The sequence below is a fragment of the Coturnix japonica genome, chromosome 1 (genome assembly GCF_001577835.2).
Source record: "Coturnix japonica isolate 7356 chromosome 1, Coturnix japonica 2.1, whole genome shotgun sequence".
Classification (NCBI taxonomy): Eukaryota; Metazoa; Chordata; class Aves; order Galliformes; family Phasianidae; genus Coturnix; species Coturnix japonica.
In genome coordinates, this window is record NC_029516.1 from 119,898,253 (window position 1) to 119,916,476 (window position 18,224).

The 18,224-nt window shown below is 41.1% G+C and overlaps 1 protein-coding gene and 1 long non-coding RNA gene across 2 annotated transcripts in view; both read right to left on the reverse strand.

Annotated features, from left to right (window-relative positions):
• Positions 1 to 938: 938 nt before the first annotated feature.
• Positions 939 to 18,224, reverse strand: part of LONRF2 (LON peptidase N-terminal domain and ring finger 2) — a 34,766-nt gene continuing 17,480 nt past the window's right edge. Inside the window, exons 3-12 of the mRNA XM_015850501.1 lie at positions 17,056 to 17,178; positions 16,287 to 16,448; positions 15,575 to 15,800; positions 13,313 to 13,409; positions 12,856 to 12,970; positions 12,065 to 12,186; positions 11,077 to 11,235; positions 7,275 to 7,437; positions 5,213 to 5,362; positions 939 to 4,857 (exon numbers count right to left, since the gene is read on the reverse strand). Of these exons, the coding sequence (XP_015705987.1) occupies positions 4,699 to 4,857; positions 5,213 to 5,362; positions 7,275 to 7,437; positions 11,077 to 11,235; positions 12,065 to 12,186; positions 12,856 to 12,970; positions 13,313 to 13,409; positions 15,575 to 15,800; positions 16,287 to 16,448; positions 17,056 to 17,178 (1,476 nt within the window). The 3' untranslated portion in view covers positions 939 to 4,698. The remainder of the gene's footprint in view (positions 4,858 to 5,212; positions 5,363 to 7,274; positions 7,438 to 11,076; positions 11,236 to 12,064; positions 12,187 to 12,855; positions 12,971 to 13,312; positions 13,410 to 15,574; positions 15,801 to 16,286; positions 16,449 to 17,055; positions 17,179 to 18,224) is intronic.
• LOC116652648 lies at positions 9,309 to 11,070 on the reverse strand. The gene is made up of 2 exons (XR_004305792.1): positions 10,226 to 11,070; positions 9,309 to 10,143 (listed from the first exon to the last, which is right to left on the reverse strand). It is a non-coding gene; the product is annotated as an uncharacterized LOC116652648 (long non-coding RNA).

An 18,224-nucleotide genomic window follows, 5' to 3' on the forward strand; every position in this document is an offset into this window, starting at 1 on the left:
GAGTCTGCTGGACAGAACCAGTTATTTTGGGTTCGTGCTTTGTTGAAGCAGAAAGCAGTGCTATCAGGGTAACACAGTACTAAGGTTCACACGCTTTGAGTGGGGTATCGCTCTAAGGCTCAGGGAAATTAGCATCATTTGATACAATGCCTTTTTGCATCTCAGTTATCATCTCCTAACTAAAAACATGCAGGAGATGAAAATCTAACAAGTTACAAGGGCAAGAGGTCTTCATGAAGCTGTACAGGTTTGGTGGGCTCACCATCATTCCCAAGTTCTCTGAAGACCCATTCCCTCTGACACCCATCTCTTGCTTGCGCACACAAAGCCTCATCAAACTCCACTGTGGTCTCCTACAGACTCCTCCACTACATTCACAATGGGACTAAACCCCTTAAAATGCCATCATCTATGAACTGAAGCATCTCAGCACTGCTTCTCAGGTGCTGTTTGCATCTTAAAACTGTGAGGCCATCCCCTTCCCCAGGCACTTGTCAGGGAATCAGACTATCAGTCTCTTTCTGATACCAGCACTCGGTGACTTCTTGCTGTTCAGTGACAGCAAATGCACACGTGGCAGTGATAACAGATAGCAAATGTTGCTGACTGAAGCACCACATCTTGGGGATGCAGGTAGCGTTGAACACTGAGTAGCAGCGTGGCCCTAAAGCCTTTTAACTCTTCACAGTTTGTCTCACTTCTTTGCTGCATGTTTTTCAGTAGACAGGGGAACTAGTGTCATCTTCCTCAACTTCAGACCACATGCTTCCAACCTTCTTGCAGTTGAAAGCCAGAAGCACTACAGAGCCAGTGGCACGTTATGAGAATGAGAAGCACTTCACATCCACTCGTCCACACATTCACAACTGCATGGAATGAAATCCGTAACATGAACTTTTGCGCTTTCTCCCTTCGAAGATGCTTCCCATAAACTCGCGTGCTTATAAACTCATTCTGTTTTATTCCAAATATCACATAAATTAAATACATTTCCCATGAATATTGCAAATATACATGAAATGAACATTGCAATTTTTAAAAAAAGTTTTGGCTTTGCTTATGCAACAAGAAGTGTCAAATGTGGTTAGAACATGAACTCCTCCGCTATTTACTAGATACAAAAAGGTGCAGATTAATAATTTATATTTATACATATGTACACACTCCACTTTGTAACTAGCTTTAAAACAGTAAAAAAATGGTTTCAAGTTTATCTACATTAAACATACTCGTCGATATCTGGGCAGAAGCCCCAGATAAGAGTTGATACAATCATTTCACAACTGCAAAATTAAGGCGCTACCAAAATACCAGTTCCACTAGTGTAAAATGTAATAGGAATAGAGAATGTACAGGTTTCTATCATCGATTTAAAAGTGGACTGGAGAACAAGGAAAAAGGAGCAGTAAGAAACATGACAAGATCTACAGGTTAGAAGTACAAAGAGATCTCGATGACTATCAAATTAACATATTAAAATACAGTAGATAAAAGGCCTCGGTGGCAAACAATTAGTATGCTTCTAAAAGACAAAAAAAGGTTAAAATATATATTATTTTGTAGCTTGAAGCTTTACAGGTGAACAACAGGTGTAGAGGTAGAGGGATTTTTTTTTTGTTGTTGGCCTCTTTATGATGTATAAAGAAGGGCCACATTCACCACAGTGAAAAGACTCATCATATACCCCAGCATCCTTGCTTGGACAGCAAGCAAGAAAAGTGTAATGAGCTAGAAAGGCAACAGATCCTGTCTATTTTTCCCAGGAGCTCAGCTCCGTGCTTCCATAGGTACCTTGGTGACGAGTTACACACAAGCGCAGAACGGCTGTAACGCAGACACTTCCTCCAGCCTAGAGAGGAACGAGATAGCTAGCTGTTCCAATGAGGTACTACTGGATGCTGTAGAGACTATATGGCAGAGAGAATTTGGTAACAACGACACCAGTACTCACCCGTAGGATGCGAGTACCAAAGGGTAGTGGTGACTTGTTTGTTTTCTTAAAGCTTCGCTATTTGATCAGCATTCAGTGTTTCGGAAGAAATGACAGCTTTGGGCTGTTTATGTGATTATCTGCATCCACACGCAGACAATTCTGAAGTTGTATCAGTTCTCCAAAACACGCTGCTACTGATGTACTCAAAAACCTCGACTAAAAAAAAATCCCCCTACAATTCAGCTTTCTGGTTGATAACGATCGTTTCATCAATTATGCAGGCCTTCATGAACACGGTAATGTCGCTTTCCATGTAGAATGTCTCTTTACACATTACAGAACAGCAGTAAACAACCTCTTTTGTTCTGTAGAGTTTCCTGTTAGAAGTACCTCGACAGTAGATATCTTGAAAAATCACTTTTGCAATGAAGAATATTCACATTAGATACTGAGGCAAAGCCAAAAAGACACTAACTAACTAACTAGCACCTTGATTTTTTTCTTTCTTTTTTTTTTTTTCTTCTTAAACACACTCCTAAAAGCAAATGTAAGCACATGGAAGATCAGGGACCAGCAATACACAATACCATCGGCGTCCCTTGCAGCCAAACTACTAATACTCAAAACTAGGCCACACACATGAAGGAGCGAGATGACTGAATCTAGGAGAAATACACAGCATAAAAAGGGGTGGGAAGAACAGGAAGTTGAACAGAAAGGATTGCAAGATCAAACACAGTCCATCTTCCGGTCTAAGAATTAGTCTGCAAAACCACCCTGCCGTAGCTGAGCTGATAGTGGGCTGAAGACCTACTGACTCCTGGCATTTCCTCTCCGATACACAGAACAATTCTCTGGAAATTACTTTATATTTCAATGCTTTTTCTTCAGCATCTTCGAATCCTGGAGGAAATGCATTCAACTTGGATTGTTAGCATTTTGGTTGATGGTAGCAGAACTTGTAGAAGGCTACTGTAGAGGTTATTACATCATTGGTTGTCACTTCACAATTCAGAGAATATACTTACAAATTATTTAAATAGAAAAGGCGTGTTCAAGGTAGAGGCAGTTACAGTACATTCAGGGTATGTTACAGAAACCATTTGTGGTAGCCATTTGCTGAAAGGAAAAAAACAACTCAGTACTTTTGTTTCCCAGACCACACAGGTTATTACTACAATACCCAAAGAGAGCAGGTAATATATGTCGATTACTGCAGTTCGATGCAGTCTTCTTCCAGAACTCATGTGCAAATTGAAACAAAAAAAGGTTTAAATACATCTTCATTGACAAGTAAGGAAAAAGAACTAAAAAAGAAACCAGGCACTTTGACCATTTAGGTAAACAGCCATTTCATCTTACCAGACTTCTGCACATGAGTAAGTCTTTATCGGTCTTGCTATACTTGCAGCACGTTAGGATTCAAGTCAACTTTTTTTCCTTGTTGGTAGTATCAATTCTAGGAAATGCTTACAGGAAATCATGCCAATTGAATTAGTAACACTGTTAGTTATTTCATTGGCAATCGAGCAAATGTTGATCATTTGACTGATAAGCAATCAATTTCAGAGCTATCAAAGTTAGATATTAACAAAACAGTCTATAAAAATCAATAACACAAATGAAGGTTAACACCTGACTTGAGCTTGCATTGAGACTTGCCTTTATAGTGTTCGGTTCGTGCCTCTGTTCATGGTGTTATCATGGACTGATTTCCAACACATACAGCAACGGGTACTAAGCTACAATACTTTCGGTTTGAAACACGTTCAATAGAGATCAATCCAATGTACCACAAGGTTGGCATGACACTGCAGGTAAATGGGAAATGGTGTTCTATCCTTGTCAGTCCCCCTTGCACAACACATAGTCAAAAAAACCTGCCGTCTGCCTTCCTAGTACTTGGAGTGAAATCATTATTTCACAGCAGCATTCATCATAGTTTAGAAAGCTGGTATGAGCTGAATTTAGTGATAAGACCAGCTAGGTCTACTTTGATTTTTTCTTTTCAAATAATCCAAAGTACACCCTTCCAAGCATTTTGTACATACTCAATCTGCTACAACACATATATCACAACATGAGGGATTACCTAAGGCTACTAAATAGTGTATTTATTCAGTAGCTATTATTCTTTCAGATGAACATCCTCAGATGCCTTGACCACAAACTGCTTAGGTGTTGTTTTTTCTTTCCTCACAGACTTATATTTCCTGAAAAAGAGAGATGTGGGTGTATGATGGACTGTCTACCAGTTCACTAACAGAGCATACTGCTCGTTATAGTCTTCATGTATACTTTGGCCGGGAAGAGCAGCTCCTCTTCTGTTCACTATCTTCAAGAAAGTCTAGGAAACATCTCTTTAATTCACTGTCCAGTTTCCTTTTCCTACTAAGCAGAAATCCAAATCACATGTAGGCCAGCGGTGCTACTCTAGTACTTAACTCTCTTGCAGGCTAGAAACATTAACTCTATCATAGTATTCTGAAGCAATTTATCCACATTTATCAACTACGTTCTAACTGTAGCACAGCTTTGTAGAGGCTCAGATTTCACCGGGAAAACAGAAGAGTGCAATGTTTGGTGAATACCCAGGACAACAAACCGATGCAATCGATGGATGCTGGACACAGTCACAAATGGCTGTTCATATTTGAGAAAATCTTTAAAAAAAAACCAACCAAACAACAACCCCTCCTCTCTCACCCCCCACAAACAACCAGTCATGAGATGCTTTCAGTGCGTGTTCACAACTGAAGATCATGTTATCTAGGTCTTTTGCGAGTCACAAATATCAAGACGCGTCTGATGGCAATAAGACGATCTTTAAGGGAGGTCATAGCCAATATAGCCAGCTGAGCTCTGTTCTCCAGAGGCAACACTGCCAAGAGCCACCAGTACCAGGCAGGACCACTGGGGTTGCTCTGTAAAAGGATGGAAAGACAATCATGTATTCACCAACACTGCCTGATTAAGACCAGTACCTTCCTTCCCACCTTCTGTTTGTACAGAAATGCATCGTAAAACTAAAAGCAGTTACTAAGCATTTGATTTCAGCCATTCTCCTTGTCTTTTTGCTCCATTAAGGCTGATCTCTTCATATATTAACTTATTTGATATATGATCATTGCTTTCCATGCTTCATGCAAATGGAACAAAATTGGGTAAATAAAAGGAGCCTAGAATGCACAAAAATCCAGTAAAAACCTCTATGAGAAAACAGCTTTGTGTAAAAAACACACAAGGAATAATTATGAATTAATAGTAAAGATTTATTACCTGTGGCTCTGGTTCTTTTCCTGGCATGGACCCAAAATGATTGAGAATTTGCACCTTCATATTGTCTTTAAGAGAAGTAAACCAGGCAACAGCTTGATCATAAACTGAATCATGAAGGCGGACAAGTTCTTCATACTCTGGTCCTTCAACCTTATTGTTAAAAGAAGATGGAACAAAACAAGTTTGGTACTATGGAGTTCGTATGTTCTGCCAGAAGCAAGTGAAGCACAATAATGCAGTGACTGCAACTGTTCAGCTGTCCACATCTAAGCAAACTGTACCCAACTCTCATATTTCAAACCTGGGTGATGGAACCCTCCCCTACATGTTCTGAAATGACACTTCCTAGAGAAGTTACTCATTAATAACATAACTGTTGGCACAACAGAAGAATTTGCTTTCTAATCCCAGAACATCATATCAATCATTTCAAACCCGTGACCTTAAGTCCCTGTCACTAAATGACCTCTGAACTTTCGTATATTGTCTGGTAAAACTCAAGAACTTCTACTGCCGCTCAGCACAAGCATAGGGTTTCTACAGCATTTAGAAATCAGCAATACTTCCTGCAAGTGTTAAGGTCATGGTAGAACAGCCAAGGAGAAAGTGGAGGAGGGCAGAAATGTGCAGGCAGGAAGCAGAGAAAGTGAATGACTTCCCAGTACCAGGAATAGCATTTAAAAAAAACAGACCCTTGCAAAGAGTATTTTAGTTGCATAGGGCTGGCTATTAGGCATTAGGGAAAAGGAAAACAGCATAAGCAAAAAAACAACACTGCAAATTATTTTTGTTTGTTTTCTTTTAGGTCTGTACAGTCTAACAGTGTATTTCCTCTGGGTTACTCAGACACATATCTGAGCCAGCTGCTCTGGTTGCCCTTTCTAGATGAGGAGGAACAGATCTAGTGGGCAATTAATCTCATCTTAAGGTAGATATCTACAATAGAGCAGACAAATAGGCAGCTTTGGACTGAGTCTTCTCATCCCTGACTGCAACAGGAATGTACAGTGCTAAAATCAGACATCAGCCACTGAAGTGAGACAAGTTAAATCTCACTCTAATAACAAAGAGGTGAGTCTCTGGCACCGTCTAGAAAGCAATGCCTTGACATGTATCCTCCACTATTGTTCTCTGGGGATCTGAACACTGTGAACAGATTACATATTTGGAGCTTCCATGGTGGGGAGGCACCCCACAACATCTCTCCCCCACCTGGTGAACAACACTGTATCATCCTGTACAAGCTGCAAGAGCCCTACCTGGATTTTACAGACTCACACTTCAGCCACGGAAGTGTGCTGAAGATCTGCAAGATCAGAATGGATTTCATCAACTGGCATAAGACTACTAGGTTCAATGTTAAGAGGGATCAAGATTTTACAGATGTGCTCTGAAGACGACCCAGGTGCCATAATTAAGTATGGCCAAAAATTCACACTTTGGCCAACACCCATCACAAGCACTTCACTTGCTGCAGGTACTGTAAGAGGACTTGTTTGTACAATTACTCCCCTCCCGGCACTTCTCAGCTCTCAGTCAGCTTTGATGGATGTCTGTACAGGCACAGTAACTGTATGTCATGAAGATCTCATTTTAATAACAGACTCCCGCATTTATTTGAGGAGCTGTTCTGCAAACCAGAGCTGGGAAGTCATAGGAAGTCTGCCAAACTTTACACCGATCTCCTGTGTTCAGTGGACAAAGAGAATGGCCAATTCTTTACTAACAGAGGTGTTCTTAGATGGGTGATAAGCCCTTACCAGTTTTAAAACACTACTCTGAGCTCACCTATATGTCATGACAGACCTGAGTATCAGAAGCTATGTAAGAGATTCATGAAGGCAGTGCAACACTTCAAGCGGAGATAATTGTAAGGACAGAAAGGAAGAAAGGGAAGTGTAAGAGACAAGCTGAGTTTGTTCTATGGTTGTCAAAACAGAGCTACAGTATTTATAATATCGATTAAAAAATAATGCACATCTAACTTGAAATGCAACAAGGAAAGGCTATTTAAGTGAATCCAGCAATACATGGGTATGAATAACTTTGCACCATAGATCACCTTTTTATCTTCAAGATATTCGATGTTTGCTGTGTTATATCCATCTCGCTGGCCATGGCTTAAGACCCTAAAACGACGGACACCAACTGTATCAACAACTGAGCGTCCATCAGGAAAAAACTTTACGTCCCTGATCTCTAATATACAGCCATGATCTGCAAATCTGAAATGACAGAAGGGTATAAAAGTGGAAATCATCAACAAGCATTTATATACATCAGGACAAATACTGGGCCTAATTCACCACCTTGTATTTGAAAGAGGTCCTTGCTCTGGTGACAATACATTTCTGCTTATGCACTTAAGCCACACAACCCCCACCCTTTTTGCCTTCCATGGAGGTCCAAGGCAGCAGCACCTTCAGAGCCTATGTATTTAAGGGAGGTAGAGAAGGGACAGGAAAGCTAAATGGAGCTGTGAGTTGCCAGCTGCTTGTGGCAAATTCTCCTGCTTTGCAAAGAAAACCAGATGGGTAAAGATACCATAAGGAAGTCAAGGAACTGAGGCACAAATGTAGGGTTAGGAGGGCAATCCCCCTACTGTGAGGTGTAAACAAAGGATTACAGGCTGTAGGAGGAAAAGGTTTCTACAGAGCAAGACTATTCTTGCCCTTGTATCCTTTAAGTTAACCAAAATAAAATGCCCCCCCCCCCCCTTATAAAAGTGCAATCACATCTGTTATATTTAAGGCAAACATTTAAATTGAGTTCTGGAAAGTAGCATGCAACAACATTTTATTTAAATTAATTAGGCTTATCTACTCTGCACCTGTGCTTTAGTTAGTTCATTATGGAAGCTGATCACACAGCAGTTCCGTGCTGTGGCACTCTGATCTGCCAGTGTTTGCAGCCTTGTACCTCAGCTTACTGCTAACCAAGAGAATGCACCGTACCTACCCTGATCTCAAGATAACAAATCCCTACAGGATCCAAAAAAATGTTCTATCAGGGAAACACTTGTTATACCAGGGCTTGGCCATTTGTTCAATCAGAGTAATGAAGAAATAGCAGCGCTGCTGGGAAATGACTCCTGTTTCTATTCCACTGGAATTCAAGGTTCGGGGAGGAAAAAAGCTGACTGCTGTGAACAGCCATTCTCTTCTGGCCATTGTACTATGCACGCTGAGGAAGAGCAAGACGCATACAGCTAAATACCACTAAGCCCTGTGTGCTTGACCACTGAGATTACAACTGAATTTATTATTGAAAGATCAGATTAAGCACCAATTAAACTGCTACAAACCCTTTTTCTTTCTTTCTTTCTTTCTTTCCTTCCTTCCTTCCTTCCTTCCTTCCCTCTCCTGCTTCCTTCCTTCCTTCTTCCTTCCTTCCTTCCCTTCCTTCCTTCCTTCCTTTCCTTTCCTCCCTAACTTCCTTCCTCTCCCTTTCCTCCCTTCCTCCTTCCTCCTTCTCCTCTCCTTCCTCCTCCCTTCCCCTTCCTTCCTCCCTTCCTTCCTCCCTTCCTTCCTCCCTTCCTTCCTCCCTTCCTTCCTCCCTTCCTTCCTCCCTTCCTTCCTCCCCTGCCTTCCTCCCTCCGTCCTCCCGTCCCTTCCTCCCTCCCTTCCCTCCCTCCCCTTCCTCCCTCCTTCTCACTCCCCTCTCCTTCTCCCTCCCTTCTCCCTCCCTTCCTCCCTTCCTTCTCCTTCCTTCCTTACTTCCTTCCTTCCTTCCTTCCTTCCCTTTCCTTCTCTTCCTTCCTTCCTGTCCTTCCTTCCTTCCTTCCTTCCTCCTTTCCTTCCTTTTTCCTTCTTCTTTCCTTCCTTCTCTCCTCTCTCTCTCCCTCCCTCCCTCCTCCCTCCCTCCCCCCCTCCCTCCCTCCTCTCCTCCTCCCTCCCCTCCCTCCCTCCCTCCCTCCCTCCCTCCCTCCTCCCTCCCTCCTTCCTTCCTTCCTTTCCTTCCTTCCTTCCTTCTTCCTTCCTTCCTTCCTTTCCTTCTTCCTTCCTTCCTTCCTTCCTTTCCTTGTCCTTCCTTCCTTTCCTTCTTCTTCCTTCCTTCCTTCCTTCCTTCCTTCCTTCCTTCCTTCCTTCCTTCTTCCTTTTTTTAAGGATTTTAATGGCATTCATATAGAGTTCAAAAATTCATCCGCAAGAGATGTTTCTTTGTCATTCTTTGAGAAGTTACTTTTGTATGGAAAGTGACTTTTATCAAAGAGAGACAAGAAAGCACCTGGACATGAGTATAACATGTACTGACATGTCTTAGAAGCTTATAAACAATTCTTCTCTAAGGTTTAATTTTTAGTGGACAAAGCAAAGCAGAGGAAGGTAATGAACTTAATTTGACTTGTCACTGTGTCTTTCAAGGGAGGTAAGAATCTCAGCCTTCCATACTCTTGCCTCAGTAGATGAGGCAAAACAAGTTTCCCTACTTTCTTCTTCTCATTAGGTTTCGCAATTTTGAACAAACAAAATTATTTCTTTACTTGTGTAAGACACCACAACAGCCTGCTAGGTGACTACAAATAAAGGCTTCCTGCACTTCAGTTTTTAATTTAATTGGAAGGCACCATGCTTAAAATGTGTAATTATTTCAGTAGCTCTAAACAGACAGAGCATGTTAACTGTATCTAGCCTTACTAGCCGCATTTTAAAGCACCCTTTCAGGCACTATCAAATAAATGTGTGTTTTTAGGAGTGTGACCCCTTGTCCCGTTGTACTAAGCCTTCCCAGATGTGCAGGGATCAATTATCACTGATGCCACAGGGTCCTTTTCTTCTCACTCTTAAACATATTTGCTTCCAGAAAATTGAGAATAAGACTGCGGTGGATCACAGCATGACAGCTGCTGTAGGAACCTGAACTCCACTGGGAGTGCACCATCAACAGCATGTCAAATGGGTATGGAGCACAGCCAGAGCCAGCTGAAGCATCTCCTGCATTCTTACTGCTACCTTCGTCCTCTCATCTGAGAGAAAAAACATCCCTGAACTGGAGAAGGAAAGGCTGCCAAACCTGGGTATGACTGCCCTCCTCTTGTCTCCAGCCATGATCCCCTACAAAAAGGCTGCTCCTGAGGATGCTTAATGTGTTCTTAAGACTTCCCACACTGGCAATTCTGAATCATTCTTGTGAAGTAAACAACTTCCTATCATATCTCACAAGACAAATGTCTCTTCAGACCACGTCATTTATTTTCTCCCCCAAGATTATCTGCTTATCCCTTTTCCCTTTCATCTAGACTTTTATTTTAATCACTATTTCTCATCCCCACACGGGAAGGTAGAAACACACCAGTGCTGGAATTTACAAAAAAGGATCATATACAAAGACAGTGTCACCCACTTACTGCAGAGCTTAGACATTGCAACACAGCAGTAAAGACAAACATCAAAATTCAATGTTCAGTAGCAATACAGGCTTCTCAGCCAAGTGTACCCTTCGTCTCATTCGAACGATTCTGCCCATGCAGGAAAGCTATGCAAGATTTGGGTTGGTTTTTTGTGTTTGTTTTTCTTTTAAATGAGCAGACAGAAGAGCAACCTCATCCACACTGTCAGCTTTCGCTAGAATAAACAGGCTAGAAAGCTTTCCAACCACACACACGATTTAGTGCTATTTCTGGAGCCTGTCATAGCAAGATGAGTTGTATTTTTGCTATCCATCCAACAGGGGAGCAATAAAAATAACATCTTTGCATCTAAAAGAATGTTTGATACGCTAAAGTAAAAAGCCACCAACGCCTGTATTGGTTCATACAGGACTGGAAGGAACCACAGTGGTCAGAGGAGACAAGAACGCTTTGCTACAGTACCCCATCAACACAACAACACTGCAACAAAGGACATTCTAGCTCATCTCCTTACCCTTTCAGTTCATCAGCTAAGCACATCCCAAATTGTTTGGTGCCAGTCTCCATGCACCTTCGAATCATCAGGCGATAACGAGGTTCAAAAACATGAAGTGGGCAAGGAATGGTAGGGAAGGCCATGGTACATACGAAGATGGGAACATCTTTGTTCAAACTGTAAGATAATTGTTTAAAAAAAAGTTCATTTTTTTCCTGGGCACTGTTACATTTAGCAAAAAACCCGTAAAATATCACCACTTCCAATGGTTTCCTTAGACTCATTAAATGTCTATCTGGTTGTGGTTTGTCATTTCCACAGGAAAAGTACATTTCAAGTCTCTTTCTGTTCATGTATTAAGGAAACAATTCATCTAATCTAGTTTTATAAAGGAAAAGTGAGGAAATAATAGCCAGAAGTCTTTCCCAGAGGTGCATACAGATGCATCTAGCTTAAATACAAGCAGAAATATTTTGGTCACAACTTTTTATAATAACATAGTAACTAAGCACTAATCACATTTAAAGCAAAGTGCGGAGAATTCCAAAGCTCGGTAACGTCCTTTAAGTTTGAAGGACACTAATCCTCGTGTTACTTTTCCAGGTTTAACTCCATGTTTTATTTTTCTTCTTAGTTGAGTTGTAGAGTAAGTTTCATGTGTCACTGACACAGCAACAAATCCCTGAACTTCTACTGACCTGAAGTATGACGCATTTATAATAGGGTTTCTATACCTAAAGAAACCCCATTAAAACTTTTAAAGCTGATATTACATTGATCCAGAGGAATAAAGCTATTATCTTTAAGAATACAGTTGTGGCTCTCTACCATCCTAACGTGTTGTTTATTCGCACCAACCATGTAAAAATTATGAAACGTGAACGGTTTGTTTTTAGAAATTCATTCACTTTGTGCAATTTTGTAATCAAATATAAAGTTTCTTCAGTAACTCAGGCTAAAAAATACATTTTTCTAACAGTTATCAGCAGTTAAAAAGAGAGCTTACTTTGACAATTCCTTCATTTCTTCCTCATAGACTTTCTTCCTTTCAGATAATTCCTCTGGCAAGTAACGGACTATCAGTTCTTCTGTAAGGACGGTCTTTTTGTAAGTTCTGCTCGCCAAGAACTGTAAGGAAGAGTCAACTCTGAAGCCTGATAACAAGAAGTCAGGTAACAAGCCTTTCTCCCAAGCCATCCCCTTTCCTAAGGCACATTAGCTTCAGCCTTTGGGCTGAAAAACTTCTACTTCAGGATATGAGTCTCACAATAGTGACCATCAGCTTCACTTCTGACAGAATTTGTACTACCACCAAGAACAGGCAGTTTCTCCCTGTTTCTGTAGAAAATACATATATTATTTTACCCTAGAGCTGCCAGGTTACTGCTCCCCAAGAAGTACTCCAACTGTAAGACACGTTATGTCTATTGGAGCACAAGGTTTGACCAAGGAGTGCCCATTCCTTCTCCACTACTAGTAGAAATACAGACTGATGGTAGGAACACACTCAGACTCCACAAGCACAAGCCTGACATGATACTGAAGTATCTATTCCTTTAAGCACCAGCAAATCCTGCTTTTTTTCCTTCTTCTTTTTGTTTTTTGTTTGTTTTGTTTTGTTTTTTTCCCCAAGGAACAACAAAATATATTCTGGAACAAATCAGGTCCGTACACAGCTTGATGCTGTGAGTACTACCACACTGTTCTGCAAGTAGAGAACAGGATCACTTCTTATACACATTATCAAAAGAACTCAGCTTTGAATATTTTTATTAACTGGGACAAGGATATACTTACTTCTGACAGCTTTTCTTTGCAGAGTGGGCAATGTGGGTTATGGTCAAGGCAACGCTCGAGGCATTTGAGGCAAAAGGTGTGTCCACAGGGAGTGGTAACAGGTTCATAGAACAACCTGAACACGAAAACAGGGAACAAAAAAACCTAAGCTGTCAACATAAAACAACAGAGATTCCTAAACAGTGGAAACAAGGGAGAAGGCCTCACTATCTCACGCCTTCCTGCTTTTGCGTAAATTACAGGTGACAATTTTATCCAAAGACATAAAAAAGGTTTTCATTTCTGAAGTGGTAAAGTTGGTGCATAATGAAGGCTGTGTCTGTACACATATATCGAATCCAAATTCAGGAAAAAGAAATGAAGCAATGGTTTTAGCACTCCTTGGCTGCTTTCCCTTCTGACACGACAGAAGCTAGAAAGGCTTTCAGATCTTAATCACAGGTCAGCACAGCCATACCTCATGCAGAGGGAACACTCAAAGTCCGACGCATCAACAAGAGTTGTTGGTATCTCACTTGAAGAGATGACAGCGTTTTCAGGTAAAACATCCGCATCTAGAAGTTAAGGTGATGATTACAGTAAATATTTTAGCATTACTGCAGTTTCAAATGCTAAGTCGTTTTTCGTAACTAAATTCTCTCTTTTCTTTTTTGAAGCTTTGTTTCAAATAAACATATTTTCCATTTAAGTTTTAGACTTTCTGGCAGGAAGTTTTTCGGAGAGCAGAGGATGATGGCCAGAGAAAGCAATTCAGAGCAGAATACCCACGAATTGCTTCTCCAAAAATGGTTGTTATTTTCAAAGTCTAGTTTTTAAAATATTCTGCTGTTGCTTTCCCACCACCATCGCTACTCCCACATCAGCCAGGCCAGATGTTTTTAAGCATGTTAAGTCCAGAATTTAATTTGTTTACACACAGCTAAACTATTTCATCAGTGTTTATTATAGATGTCTCAGCAGGAATAATTTTTCTTACCAGTATAAAAAGGCTCACACGCTTCTAGACTATCCCGCTGTGGAAATCCTATGTTTCACACAGCTTCACTCTAAAGGGCTACTGGAGTTATATGAGCTAATGCTGCTGGCAAATACAGAGACAGAATATTTCACACAAAATTCTGTCCGTCTTGTTTATTGAAGGTGGTGCGTATTGCTGTAATGAACACATCTAAAGACTACAGGCCTCAAACGCCATAGCAATATTTAAGCTCAAGAGCTACCAGCTTAGGCTTCTGATGACATTAATGCAAGCAGATTAATCATAGAATCATAAAGGTTGGAAAGATCGCTAAGACCATCTAAGTCCAGCTGCCAACCTGTGCTTGTGACCGCTCTATACCATGTCACTCCCTGTGATGTCTGAAAGTTTCCAGGGATAATGCCTCCAGCAGCTCCCTGGGCAGCCTGTTTCAATACCTCACCAGATTCTGCAGCTTCTTTTACAGTCCACATCTTTTTTTCTCAGCAAGAATTGCAACAGAGCCTTCACGACCTTTTTACGAACCAAATTCTTGACAGTGAAAAAAAGCAAAACAAAACAAAACAAAAAAAGGAGCTCGGCTTTTTGATGTTAAGTTGAAGCACTGGGATATTTTGTTAAAAGATAACTTGTGCTGAGCATCTGGTTTATCTCGAGTGCAGACAGGAAAGGGGAGAGGGCACTGGTGTGGCCTACAAAGAAAAACAGCGTTATCTTTAACCTACATCTTGCATGTTAGCCTTTAGTAACAGCAAGAACCTAACTGCGTTATTCTGCAAATAGTAGCGTGGCATCAGGATCTAGCACAGACCAGAAATTAATGGTTCTGGGTAGAATGCGATCTCTGCCCTTTGCTGTGGAGATAGAAGAGCGTTGGATTTCACAATCTATTTACTGAGCCTGCAGTTCAGAGACGAGTACGGGATTTTTCCCTTCACAACACCATGACCTGAAACTGGCTGTAAATTGGTAATTTGCTGAGGTGGCAGACAAGCAGCAGCACTTGGAGACTTGTGATATTTCAAGGCAGAAATCAGATTGGTCAAGGAGGTGTGGGCTTGCATTTCCTTTAAAAAATGCATGCTAGTACAGTGGCATTTTAAAAGCCTCTTTTCCCAATTATTTCATTACTCAGTGCAATATACTGCCTTCAGCATTTTTTCCCAGAGTACTAAAAACACATCAGAGGTCTCTGTTGAAAGCCTGAGAAACATACCAACTGTAAGCATAGCTATCAAGCAACAGCAAACTGGGTGACTGGGTGGGCTTATTACCCTTCAAAGGGCTCCTTTGTTTGCTTGGCAAATTTCATGTAAAGTCGCATGTGACTCTTTCTGATGCCAGTTAAAGATCAGTTTCCAGGCTTACTGTATCTTTACTTCATATAGAAAAACAATGACATTCCACTATACCTCTGAGACTTAGAAAATGTGAATGCCAGCAATACAAAGACTAAACTGTTAGTGGATTATAAGTTATCAGAAGAAAAATGCAGTGTTCACTGAATGAATTTAAACTGCTCTGGAATAACATAAATAGTATTTGAACATAAACATCTTTAAACTCTATGTGCTCCAAGAAGACAGGAATACCACTGTTAAGCAACACTGTTAAGAGCAGAAAGATATTTGCTAGACTACAAATCCATATAGGAAAAGTTTCATTTACACCTAAAAAGAGAGGGAGAAAAAAGTAGTTTTTGAACATGAGCAAATGAAAATCCCAAGAGACAGCACAAACCTTTCTTAGGGATCTTACTGGGGACGTCCAAGCTTTGTATATCCCTCATATCACTGGATAGCTTTCTTTTTAAGCCAGCCCCAGGTAAATTGGAGAGAATAGCTCCCAAAGACTTCTTGCTGTCTTCAAAATAGCGATCCAGTACATTATGGGAAGCGGGAGAATCAGTGCTTCTAAATACATCAGATTCTTGGGACGGGTTTTTTGTTAACCTGAACACAGTATCCTAAAGAAAGTAAGAACAGTTATACACAGCATGAGACAGGTTTTATTTTCTAATTATTAATATTAGTTATATAGGTCGGTGTAACTACACTGAGCTTAGAAAGGAACAGAGGTCCACATGAAACAAGGCCACTCTCAAGTTGCATTAAATAGAGACTTCTCTCCCAAAGCCTTCAGTCTAGCAGCTGTGTTTCTATCACACTAAAATCCCATAAAAGACATAAAGGAAGAAAAAAAAAAAGATACAAAATAAAGACAGAATATAACAGACCTCCGCATGAAGGCATCACATTGTTTTCTGAACAAAGAGTTTTGATCTGTTTTTCCGAAAAAACATGTCCCAACAAGAGATACGACAGTAACTGGAGAAAACAGGCTTACCATGGAATAAGTGCCTACACGAGGGCCGACAAAGACAACGTCACACAGATCAGACAGATCCTTGTATTATTTTTGGTACTTATATGTTGAATACTTTTTACTATACCTTTGAGGACCCAGCAATAGAACTATCTTCAGCAGCTGACTGTGTGTTTATGCTACTTAAAAATGCAGGTTTCAATCTCGTATGGGATGTTCGACTAGAGAAAGGTGCCGTTAGACTATCATGCACATTTTCAAAGGCTGGGAAAAACATCTCACACATTATCTAGTTGATTAGAGAGAAAGAGAGAGAAAAAGAACAACAATTACAACACGGATCTTTATGTTTGTACAAACAGGCATGAACAAACTGTGTAGCTTCTGAATGCCAAGAGGCTTGCAACAACTGCGGGATCCTACATTCCCCAACATCCACAGGAAACTCATGTGGCACTGCCCACCACAACCATAGGCACAACCCAATGCCCTCCTCTCTGTAGGAACTTGCGGTCCACCTCCCTTCTCAAAAGCCTCTGTTCCTCATATAGACTGAAAGAGAATGTAACCAGGGGCAAACAGCCACGTCCCCTTATGGGAAGTTATACAGAGACTACAGGGTTGGGTTTTTCGCCTGCCACGGAACTCCCCCTCTTCCACCCCCATCATTTCCCACATGAAGAGGTTTTCTGTTGGGCACTCAAATTAGGAGCCTTAAGCTTATGAAATCCAGGCATATTCAAATCCTGCTGACACACTGCAAGCATCATCTACAAATGGCAGTGGTCCAACCTAAAGATTTGTGGTGTAGTCTGCAAATACACTATCTCTGTGATGGAAGCACCTCTACAGAGAAGTGTAATGGCCAAGAAACAAATGGTAAACACATTTGATACCTTCTGGGCTTCTTTCTTCATTGAGCTCCATTCAGGATTTAAGGCAACACAATAGAGAAACTCCTTCAATGCTTCCTCAGTCCTTTCCAATCCAGAAAGAGCTTTTGCTTTCACATAATGACCCTGTTTGCACAAAGAAAACGCACAAATCTAGAGATCATTTCTCATGTGGCAGTAAGACACTAGCACACAAACTTGGCCATTCCTTCCATTTTGCAGGTGAACAAGAAAGCCATTCCCTCCCCTGTTGAACAGAAAGTCTCCAGTGCAGCAGCACCCCCAGCCAAAAACACTGCTCCTTTCCTCAGCAGAGGACTTGACAGAGGAAGGAGGGCTGTTTGTCTCCCTGTCTCAGACCGCAACATACCCTACAGGGCTCCTTGTAGTTCAGAGAATGGTTTCCTGTACCAGGGCTGTCTGAACAGTAATGGAGTTATGTGGAAAACACAGGGCAGGTTTGGCTGCGGTGCTGGAGGGAGCAAAATATTTCAGGTTTAGGACACTCGCTTTTGCTGAGTGCCTTGTCCTATTTTATTTGGGTAGAAAATATCACAGAATCACAGAATAACAATATATCAATATATTGTGAATGTAGGGCAACTTGGCAGTGTTTAACCTGAAACCTTTTAGCTCATCCTACCTCTCCACATCCTGGAGTGACACACCCACGGCAGAGGTAAAAGAAATCAGCTTGGAGACAAGTCCTACTTTGCTTAGTAGTGGTGAGAGTGGAATGCCTCACTTCTGAATTTCCCTATGGATGTCAATTTGCAGCTCAAATCTGAGTCCGGAAATTATTTCCTTAAAGGTGGAGAGAAACTAAATGCGTTTGTAAACATCTGCTCTTGAAAATGAACACTAGTCCACCTCTGATTCACACAATTATCTTCAGGCTGTGCTGAAGGCTGAGAGACTGGTCAGATAAGCAGATGTCTTTTTCTGTTCCTCATGCTCTCGCAAAAAGATCCGGTATCACGTAATCTTACCCAGCAGGTAAACTTCCCTCACCCTTTCAGTGCAGCCCTTCAAGTTGAGGCCTGTTACGACCTCTACCTTTCCACTGTCTGGTAGAAAAGGAGGAGGATTACAGCAAAAGAAAGTAACAGACACTGTGTAGGAAGGGCTAGTCACTGTATGTCATAAACAAGAAGTCTCAGTACGCAGCCATC